This window comes from Syngnathus scovelli, chromosome 14, assembly GCF_024217435.2.
Source record: "Syngnathus scovelli strain Florida chromosome 14, RoL_Ssco_1.2, whole genome shotgun sequence".
Classification (NCBI taxonomy): Eukaryota; Metazoa; Chordata; class Actinopteri; order Syngnathiformes; family Syngnathidae; genus Syngnathus; species Syngnathus scovelli.
Genome location: NC_090860.1, coordinates 5,787,760 through 5,798,603, shown reverse-complemented (window position 1 = coordinate 5,798,603; position 10,844 = coordinate 5,787,760). Strand labels below are relative to the sequence as shown.

The window sequence follows — 10,844 nt, the reverse complement described above, 5'->3', positions numbered from 1 at the left end:
TGGTGCTTGCCAGGGCCTGGTGGGATCAAATGTTGATAGAATTGAGAGATCTGAGAAATGAGAACGTAATTAAGCATGTTATGTCAGCTCTGTTCTTCTTCCCTAGTCGCTCCCCTATGAATTAAGATGAAATTCTAGTATGTATTCTCAATTCTACATCTTTGACTCCAGGAGAAGGAGCCAGCAACGATGATGACACAACCTGTGGCTGTGGTCTTGACTACGATCTGACATGTGTATGTGAAACATGTTAAAACGTCTGCATCATTTGTTTATTGTGTTGGTTATCAACCTATATTCGCCTTTAATTAAAATAGGAAGAATAATATGGCACTGATAAGTCAATTTCCCACTGAAGTCCTCCAAAGCACTGTAAGTATACTTTTCAGAGTATTTGACGTCGTCTTGTGCCAATATTAGGTCATTACAAAATGACTGAAAATACTATATATTCAGATTAAAACGATTCCGATGTTGCATTTCATTCAGGTCTTATTCAGAGCTCGCTGATGCTGCCAAACTACTCCACACACAGCAGCATCCCGATTGGTCCTGCACTGAAAACTATGAACGTCACTTGGGACGCTCCATCTCAAATCTGTTCAGTGGGCACTGGGGCGCCCTTATTGTCACGTGATGTCAATTTGCTGCTGAGAGTCGTGCCGGGTCGGGGTTCGTTCGTTCGTTCGTTCTTCGTGCGTGCCTGTGTCAGAAGAACAGCTCTCACTTCTCGCCCCGCCCCTCCCTCCTCGCCTGCTCCGAGCAGGCAAGAGGGCGGTGGCCGGCGGGGACAGCAGAGGCCGGAGAGGAAAAGAAAAGAGAGGGGGCGAGGGATTCCAAGGCCACACAACTGCTTCCAAATAAATTGTATTTAGTTCATAAAAATAATAATACCTATCCACATGTAATCAATTGTTTTATGTGAAAAAATTACACACAAAAATAAAATCATCGCGATGGATGATTTGCAAAAGTAGCCAGGACCGCCTCTGCGTCTGGTCACCCTAGTTTTAATTGTAAGGAAATCATCACCTTTTTCCCACTACAACTACCCTTTGCGTTAGCCTTCTTGGGACGCTCACTGACGTCATCCCAACGTGCCGACGTCGAGCGGGCTAACTGTGATGACGTCATATTTTGGGAATTACTTCGGATGCGTGAGTCAAATATTTGATCAAATTTCACATCGTATGTTGAACAATTCGCATGTTTAAGCAATCGTATGTAGAGGTTTGACTGCACTTGTATTTCTAAGTACGTCCAGAGTAACGTGCAGTCTGAGACCCCGCCTGTAGGTAGCGGTACAGTACTCTTCACTGCTGCCCTCACAAGAGTTGGTCGTGGCTTCTCAGGCATTTTTGTAGTTCCGCATTTGATAACATATTGTCGTTAGCTCGCAAAACAAGTTGTAAAGTGTTCCCCCATTTTTGTAGTTCTATTCTTGAAGTCCCACATTTGGGGTTCGATAAAGTTCTCTTGCTGTTTTGAAGGTCAGCGTTAAACCCAATTAATCCCCATCATTTAAATGACAAAAATCACTTGATGCGAGAGTGATCTGCTGGAGTTCATTTTGATAAGGTTACCTTTGATATCTGTTGAGTAGATTAACTTTTAATCACTGACCTCATCAATGATGAATAACTCCCTCTGTGTGAGGCGGGAGGCGGCTGACAGATGGGCGGCCAACCGGCCCACGTCAAATATTTAACACTCGTGCAAAGCCACACACACACACACACGCACACACATTAACAGTCACCCTTGGACACGCTAGGCCGGAGGTCGAGTTAGTGTACAGAATATTATTTAGTTCACTTCTTCTATGAGTGACAAAAGACACGGCTACCATGATTATTAGTTTCAGGAACTGAAGGACGAAATGCTTTCTGGCTTGTTTTGACCACAGGGGCTTTCCCACAAGACATTTTGAGAGTAGCCTACCCAGTTGCCGACCCAGTTTGTGAGGTCCATTTACTATTTACCGAACAATGCCCGTTCTTGGAACCTTTGTGGCATTGTGTGTTTGGATCACCACCTTATTGCCTGAATTTAGTTCTGGGCTAATTTAGAAGAGCCAAAAGAATGTAAACGCGGAGCTGATGGTGACGTCACGTTTGTCAGTTGGAGCCTTCTGACATGCTTTCAGTGTGGTGGTGTGGTGTTTTTGCATAGATCAGGATCTTGATCTTCAATGCACATGCAGTCGCTGCCCCGCCTTATCTTTGTTAATGTGCTGAATGAGCACACGCACAGTCAGCATTTTGTCAACTTGCACGAGGAGTCATTTTGCAACAGTGATTCCTCGTGCAACAGAAGTATTTTTGCACATTATATGTAAACATTCATACAATATGCCATTCTCTTTAAAAATGTACCATGAGTTTGATTACCTACGATAAAATGTATATATTTTTAAATGGTCGATGTTTTATTTCAACAGAAGTGCTCTTTTTCCAAGTGTGGTACGTGTCTCACTACTGAATCTCTGAATTAAACATAAATGTCGTTTTCAGGGGACTTTTCTGAGCCATTTGTTGAAGGAGACAGCATCCTCCATGTCAGGAAGTATCACGCCATGCCACGATTTGCTCTCTTTCTCCTCATGTCTTCATCTCCTCGTTGCTTTTGTCCACCACAATTCCAAGCCGTCCCCCTCTTGTCCCTCACCCACCCGTGTCCATCTGCCGTCCTCCTCCTCCTATCCCAGGAACAGATGTTTGTGTCTTCCCCGCCCTGACCCGGGAGGTATGTGTCTACTTAAGCTTGTGTATGTGGAAGGTTGGGGGGGGGGGGGTGTTCTTGGGCTCTTGGGTTGGAGGTTTGACTGTCCACTTTGACGCTTTTGGTATTGGTGGTGTGTTAAGGGGAGGGGGGGGGGAGAGCAAAGAAGAGGAACAATGGTCTGCATGGACACCAGGGTGGTGGTCGGGGTAGGGATTCATGTGACCGACCGTCTCCATGGATTGGGGGAGGGAGGTAATTCCGCATTCTTCACCTTTGCACATCAGTTGTTGTCATGGCAACGAGACTGAATGCTGCTGACTTTTTGGTTTCATTCACATTTGCATATATGGTCCTTACTCGTACACAGTTTCCGTTTTCATCCACATAGAGGACATGTACGTATATCTGCGTAGTTTAGTTATTGTACTTCGTTCTCATGTCCCACATGTGTGAAGGTATGTGTGTCAGTGGATAGGAAGTGGTGGTAAGTGACAGAGGTGTCAAGGGCGCAAAAGGCACTTGAGCTTTCCATAACTGCATGCGCGCGGCAGCATTGGCATTTGCATCGACACGAGTGCAAAGAGGTCATTAACACCGAGCAGCCACTGCACCCGCAACTCACTTTAGCTCATTTACATTACAGGCGGTGTGTTACAAAACTCAATTAGGGAAACATCATTTCTGCACGTTTGTATCACCGCATGAATTAACTTGAGATTCATGTCAAAGCTAATGCAGCATTAGCGTAGCTACCACAAAGGTGGAGAGGAGGACATATTAGCTGGATAATATTTAATGTCAGTGAATTATTTGTATTTAAAATGCTTTCATATTCTATTGGTTCAATTTCTGATTAAATAACTGTTTATTTTGACGTATTTATTGAGCAAAAAATTACAATGAAAGTGACAGTCGAGGTGAGATTAACAATGCTAATGCTATTCCCAATTAGCTCCATACACTCTTGGGCCCTCTGGAGTCAAAAATCATTTTGAACATGTTACTAACATTTATCTCAAGATTAAATGTATTCATAAAAAGTAAATGTGTAAAGGATTGGCTTTTGCAGAACAATTGGCTAGGCTAACTGCTAACAAAAACCAGGTTTCCACTGAGACAGATCAGTTTTCCTGATAACAGAATCGGTCCGTACTGCCGAATAATGGCTTTTTCCAGATAAGCTGTGTAAACGGACCCCATGCATGTTGTTGTTTCCAAAACACCGTCTTGTGTGAAGATAAGAAAAAGGCAGCGGGACAAGTGATATATGTTATTAGCATTATGTTATTATGTTATGTTATTATGCATTAGTTGGTGAATTTCCGCGTATGTCAATGTCGCTCCTTTGGCTGACAATGAACAGTTAAAGGCTGCGGTGGTAACAAAATGTCATTGGACCATAATTACGTTGATGCGGCGCCTGAAAGAGCCGCAAGGAGTGGGTGCTGGGGAGTTGGATGTGTTAGGAGGCGCTTTTATTCGAGGAGGGGGTGCGTGGCGCGCCAGTTTCCTCGATGGCCTTTTGTCCTGTCCTTTCAGAGGTGGGGTGTGGAGCCTTTGGGAGCTCGTACGTGTCCTGGGGAACTTCATTAAAGCTCATTTGCATGCAGTACATTCAGTCAGTCATGCAATGCATGCATTTAAGTGGACAAAGCCTGCCGAGTGGGAGATGAATTTGTTTTGTGTTTGAATCCAAAATGGAGGCCTGTTAGCATCAAGCTTGGAGATACATTGAAAAAAAGCAACTGTGGCGTCAAGGCATTTTCACACTTGATTCTCATTTGAACACACTTTTTGTCCATATCAAATGTCATTGACGCTGGAAAATGATATTCATGCGTATAGTTCTGATTGTTTCATTCTCATTATTATTAAAATATCTTATCATCCCTGTTACATCATAGCGCGTTAGGTTTTGTCTGTTTCTCTGTGGTTAGACACGTTAAGAGTACAACTGAGCCCCAATTTGGGAGCCATCATGCAAAAATGTGAATTGTGTTTTGTGTTGAGGAGCTATTTTGTAATTTACGGATTTTTACTTCCTGCAACTGAATTTTAAATTATACTCGACACATAAAAATTATTGGTTGACATCCTGATTATAAAGACGTTTAGGTATCTTAATTTTCCTTAAATATGTTGCATTTTATTTTGTCTTTGAGTGGTCAAAATGGCAGAAGTGTACAGTAGATTGAAAACAAAAGACAACAGCAGAGAGCTAAAAGGGAAACTACAGTTTTTTTCGTGACCTTCGTCACGAATGTCGCTCTCCTATCTGATTGGTCGTGTGGACGAAACATCGACGCCGATTGGATGATGGAATGCCGCTCCGCGGCGTCTATTTTGAACGTAAATAAGGGTACAGCCAGTCTTTCTTCCCGAGAAAGCGGAGGCTGTCAGATAGGAAATACTCTCTGCAGCCGCGCTCTGACACGCAACAACCATGCCTCTCTAGCATCTCGGAAGGGCTGCTTTTGCCACCCATTACCTACCATAACTTATTCGGACATGTTTCCGTAACTTTTCGCGGGAGGCTAAATGCTTAGCTCTTTGGTTAGCGTACACCTCGGGCCACCTCGCTAATTGCCGACACGAAGTTTCCCCCCAAAAACAACCAAATCGTTTCGTCGGATACCTCGAGGAGTCGACTTAATTAGAGAAAAACAACATGGATGAATTGTTGGGCTGTGTTCGTCCCGTCGGGACCAGTGCGAGGAGCAGGCCTGACGACATCCCCGGTGTTTCCTCGTTGCCTGCGCCGGACGTGAGCTACAAGATGGCCCACTGCAGGAATCTCTTCTCCCCGGCATCAACCGCGCTTCACTCGCCTGTCACCAATCTTGCACTGGACATGAACAAATTGGTGGGACTCGGGAGGTAAATTTTAAGTTGATTTATGTTCTGAAATGTCGAAAGGACTCTTTGGCGCGTTGCTGACTTCTTTGCTGCACTGTGCACAGTCAATGTGATACACCGAAGAGGAGCAAGCATGCACGCCTGGAGAAGGTGTGCTCCATCGCCTCGGATGTCTCCTCCGATGCTGGTGAGCTCCGGAGAAGCGTTTAACAAATGATCAATCTTTTTCTGTGTTATTCTGAATGTTGTGGCATAGTTTAATCACGTTCACAATTGGTATCAAATATTTATTATTAATTATTATTGTCTGAATGATTTAACTCTGGTCCTCCAGGCCTCGGCATGGAGCTCACTAGTCCCATCGATGCACTGGAACTGGAGAACTCGTACGTAAAAAACATCTGTTTGAATCAATCAGCTTTCCCCTTCTTGTTCCTGACCGGTCCTCCACCCCAATACCATGACCCCTCCAACACCTCAACAGTTGAGACCACCGGTTTCTAATCCATCAGATTAGATCGTCTACTGTTGGTTTAAAAAGAGAAATGGCTATTGAATAGCTCATTTGTAAAGTCAGAAAAAAAAATAGACGGAACAGGAAGTTGAGGATTTTGTTCTTCTTATTTAGGAATTAGAACCCCAATTTAGAAGCGGGTCCCTTAGAAAGATGTGTGATGCTAAATTCCAAATCGCCAAAGTGTGATCGACTTGGTGACTGACTGTGAAAAGGGTATGCCAGGTTTGTTCCTTTGTGGGGATGTCATTTTCTTCATGTTGGGTGGCCTGCCAGCTGGCAGCTCCCGTCATAAGAGCATTTGGTCGCAGACCCTTCCAGCTGTTGGTTTGTGAGGAGGTCAAAAGTGGGCCGGCGGGCTTAGTGATAGCCGAGCACAGCCCCTCCAGTCCGTGGCACACTTTATTTCAATGGGAGGTGGAGGAGGAGCAAGACAGAAACTTTTAGAAATGAGGCCACCCCCCAAGCCAGTGGCTTGAACATTGAATGGGGCACGCTCCCCCATCCTTGACAAACAAAAGGACCCCTCGCCATCAGGCATCTGGTGGATTAGCCCACGTCTGCTCAGGAGGCCCTTCTATAGTCACGCTTTAGCATACAGGTGCTCCCCAGCCGATCGCTTGTCCCTCACTTGATTCCAACAGAGGTGTGTTTTCTGAGCCACCAAACAGTGGCTCTTGAACTTTAGATGAGCATCAAGTCTTTGTTCACGAGTCAAAAGTGTCATCAAAATGAAATATATGATGTGGAGGCTGCACTTTGAGAGTGGCTGCCTTCAACTTGCTTGTTATTGTGCATGCCCAGGTTCGAGAAGGCCATTCAACAGTCCAGTCGAGTGCACGAGTAAGTCGGCAGCTTTACCCAAATTTGCTCATCAATCGTGAACCTGTTTTGTCTTTCAACTGCACTTTCACGCATTCAACTGCTTTCTTTCTCCTCACAGGAAGATGCCCGTCAGGCGAAACAACTCCTTGCCGGTAAGTCACTTTCATTTTGTGGGCCACAGATGTAAGTCTGTCATTTAGGATTTAATTCTCTCTCTTAGCCCATTTAGGCAGCAAAATAGTTGCATGAGCGCTTCATGTTTCAATTGCGATCGTGTCGCTGCCATCTTGTCATCTCGTCACCTTGTGTTTTGCAGCTTCATCTCCTTTGCTTCAGTCCGCCCTTGAAGGGATCCGAACCAGATGCTAACCGCTACGGAGTTTTTGGCCAGCACCCCGTGTGTGTCGACTCTGCTTCCTCATCATCTTCGCGGGACAACAAGGAGAACATCCCCAAGGTCTGTCTATCAATTGCTAACCGTGACGATAGCGCCTGCGGGCGTTTGAAGTGTTGATGGACGTTGGTTGTCTTCAGGAGTGCTTTGAGTTCAAGAAGCCCAACCAGCCCGTGGCCCGCACCCGACTGCGCTCGCTCAGCAATGCCTCCCCAAAAGACACTTTGGCCCAGCGCCCCAACTCGGCGCCGGCCCTCATGGTACTTACGAGACGGCACTCAACGGGATGTTTGCAGGTTACTTTTATTGATGCTCCCACTAAAGTTTAAACGGCGTGTTCTCGCAGGTGTCACCTTCCTTCGCGCGACAGCTGCCGTTTAGTGACGACAGCCCGTTGTTCCTTCGATGTTCCACCCTCACGTCACTCAATGATGAGGACGACGGTTTCCTGGATGCGATGGATGCGATGGACGACAACATGGAGGTAACGCTGTGTTCCCTTCATGAAACCCAACGTCGCGGTAACACATCGTCGGTGCGCTTGCTGATATTTTCTTCTTCTCACAGAACAGCAATGACATGCCCCAAGGGATGACTAACTTGCTCACAGCGCCCCTCGTGGCCGACAGCTTAGGAGCTGACTCGGTGAGTAGACACTAGCCAACACGATGGGTCTGAATTAAGTCAGACTTTTGATTTTCCGTGGCAGCCTGTTGAGGCAAGAGATAAGTAGGTTTGCCCATGTCAGCCTGTCTCAGATGTTTTTGTGACTTGACAACTCGATCTTGGTGCTTGTCAAAGGGAACCCCATCTTGTTGTTCTCCAGCCTGTGATCCGCTGTCGGCCTCGCAGCCTTTTCCGCTCGCCATCGATGCCTAGTCCGTCTGTGTCGCGCCCCTGCGCCAAGCGTCCCGACTGCCCCGGAGACGACAACACGCCCATGCAGGTCAAGCGGCGTCGCAGCCTGGCGAGATCCGAAGTCACCACGGAGGATGTACATTCCCCCAAGAAGGTCGATTTTGGCAACAATGCCCAAACGGCACCACCTCCTGTTTGATTGATTGTAACTGTGCTTTTTTTTTTTTTTTTTGTCATCTTCAGACTTGCCCGCTGTTGCAGAGATCCAAGTCCTTCTGCCACATGGAGATCGATAAAGTTCTGGATAGGAATGACGACGGCACGGCGGAACTTATTGGTGACTTTAGCAAAGTGAGCAACACTCAACAGGGTCAAAAACCTGATTGCGTGCAGATGAATTTAAGATGCAACTTTTTCTCCTTGATGCGTTTTAGCCCTACGTGCTGCCAACGGTGCACGGAAAACATCAGGACCTCAAATACATCACAGGAGAAACGGTACGATCGTGTGAAGTTAAGAGTCCTAAGCGTAACGGAGGTCATAAAATGTACCTGTTTTGTTGCGTACCGGGTAGGTGGTGGCGGCGATGAAGGGAGAGTTCAGTCACCTCGTGGACCGAATCATCATCATTGATTGCCGTTACCCATACGAGTATGATGGCGGACACATCAAGGTGAGCGAGCGCATTGCTGCAATTTAGAAAATAAACATGAAGTTATTTTTAGATAATGAAACGCTACATTAACTCCCAAAAAATTATTCTTGGAGAAACCTCTAAATGAAAGCAACTAAAAGTATTATTTAACACTTTATTTATTTGCTCATTGCATTAAAATAATTTATTATACAATAATACAGATTTTAGGAATGCTATTTATTGTATTGATTGATCCAGTTTTCCTCACACTTGTGTAACTGAAATGTATCTATTTATTGAACGTGACCATCAGGGTGCCCTGAATCTCTACCTGGAGGATGAGGTGGAGGACTTCTTGCTACAGACTCCAGTGGTGCCTTTGTGCCCAGACAAGCGCATCATCGTGATGTTTCACTGCGAATTCTCGTCGGAGCGCGGACCGCGTATGTGCCGCTACGTGCGCGAGCGGGACCGCTCAATGAACGACTACCCCAAGCTCCACTACCCCGAACTGTACGTGCTCAAGGGGGGCTACAAGGAGTTCTTCCCCCTATTCCAGGTACACCAAGCTGATGACATTCAAATAAAAAAAATGCCCCCACAAATATTTGTTTAGCAAGGACAAATGATTATAAAACAGTCAAATGTTAGCAAAAGGGTCCCTCGGGGGTCATTTTCCACCAGTGTTTTTGTTTTTGTTGTTCAATCCAAGGATGTTAGATTGCCATAATTGTACACTGATGTATTGCACCAAAACCCAACTTTTCAGAGCAAAAATGAGGCCCGTTTAGCCATTTTGGGACCTGTGTGCGCTTTAAGGGGATCACAATTAATTAATCAATTATTCGTTTCATGCCTAAAACTGGTTAATATCCTGTTTCTCCCCGGCATAGATGCAGTGCGAGCCCGAGTCGTACCGCACCATGATGGACGAGGATTTCCGCGAGGATTTGAGGAACTGTCGCCTGAGGAGCCGCTCATGGGCCGGCGAACGCAGCAAGCGGGGCATGTACAGTCGCCTCAAGAAGCTGTGAGCGCCCCCTACTGCCCATACCCCCTTTTAATCAGGCAGCTCATTGTTCCAGTGCCGCCTTTTCTGACCACTTTGGGGCGGCTGGACTCCTGCCACCACTGCCAATGTTCACTTTAAAATCGTTTCAGTACTTAATTGCCTACTAGGTGGGAGTAGGTGCGTTATTTTATTTTTTTCCCCTTTTCCACACCGCTTCCGCGGTTTTATAAACTGAGTTCCCCGGTGACCACGTGAAGGACATCTTCCTCTGTGGCTATCGTCATGATTCTCTTTTTATGGAAAGTTTCCTGTTCTCGCGGTGCCAAAGACACCAAAGACATGCAGTGAGATTGCTGCCGTCCTGCAGGACCACAAAAACCTTTGGAAGTGTGAAAGAAAGAAAGCGTGAGCGATTTGCATGTGTGGAGTTGTCCAAATATGAGTTTTTTTGCTGAGCGGGCGGGCGCTGCCAGTTTTGACGCACAGCTCTCAGGAGAGCCGCCCAATAAAGATCAGTGTGACTTTCAACCCTGGAGTGTCTGCCTTTCATTCTGTGATGAAATAAAAAAAGCTAAAAATTCTGACATATGCTAAAAAGCTTTGAATTTCAATTCACCCCTACCCCACCCAATTTAAGTCACATTCGGGTTTTTTCTGGAAGGACGTATGTCCAAGTCGTTGACTTTTCACACAAGATCTTTTGTAGTCTTGTGAGGCGACACCACAAACGTTTTTCTCTGAGTGTTTGTAGTAATTGCGCTTCGTAGTCCATGACTCAGTGTGACTTTTTGTCTCTGTTTTGGCGCGCACGCTTGTAACCAGGCCTCACATTCAAATCTCCCTCCCAAAGCGGCCTTGGGAGCGGCCTCTGCCAAGGCACGTGCGCGCAAACACATGCGTGCACACACATTCCACACGAGTGTCCTGACCAAAGTTCAGTAGGAAGTCACGTGTAGTCAACATGTGAGCCTGGGGCTGGTTGTTATTAGCATGTGGAACAACTGGGCCTCTTGCTACTGGCCCT

General features: G+C 46.0%; 1 protein-coding gene across 2 annotated transcripts; it reads left to right on the top strand.

Moving 5' to 3' along the window:
* Window positions 1–1,075: 1,075 nt before the first annotated feature.
* cdc25b (cell division cycle 25B) lies at window positions 1,076–10,348 on the top strand. 2 transcript variants are annotated; one of them, XM_049740030.1, is made up of 17 exons: window positions 1,076–1,157; window positions 2,514–2,745; window positions 5,434–5,601; window positions 5,685–5,767; window positions 5,915–5,966; window positions 6,899–6,937; window positions 7,038–7,071; window positions 7,236–7,376; window positions 7,454–7,573; window positions 7,660–7,797; window positions 7,881–7,958; window positions 8,140–8,325; window positions 8,415–8,522; window positions 8,606–8,668; window positions 8,746–8,844; window positions 9,122–9,367; window positions 9,702–10,348. In XM_049740030.1, the coding sequence occupies exons 3-17, from the start codon at window positions 5,501–5,503 to the stop codon at window positions 9,840–9,842; spliced, it is 1,629 nt and encodes a 542-aa protein (XP_049595987.1). In that variant the 5' UTR covers window positions 1,076–1,157; window positions 2,514–2,745; window positions 5,434–5,500; the 3' UTR covers window positions 9,843–10,348. The 2 variants fall into 2 exon arrangements, with proteins under 2 accessions (XP_049595987.1, XP_049595986.1); XM_049740029.2 differs by lacking the exons at window positions 1,076–1,157; window positions 2,514–2,745 and having other exon boundaries at window positions 2,955–5,601.
* Window positions 10,349–10,844: the final 496 nt, after the last annotated feature.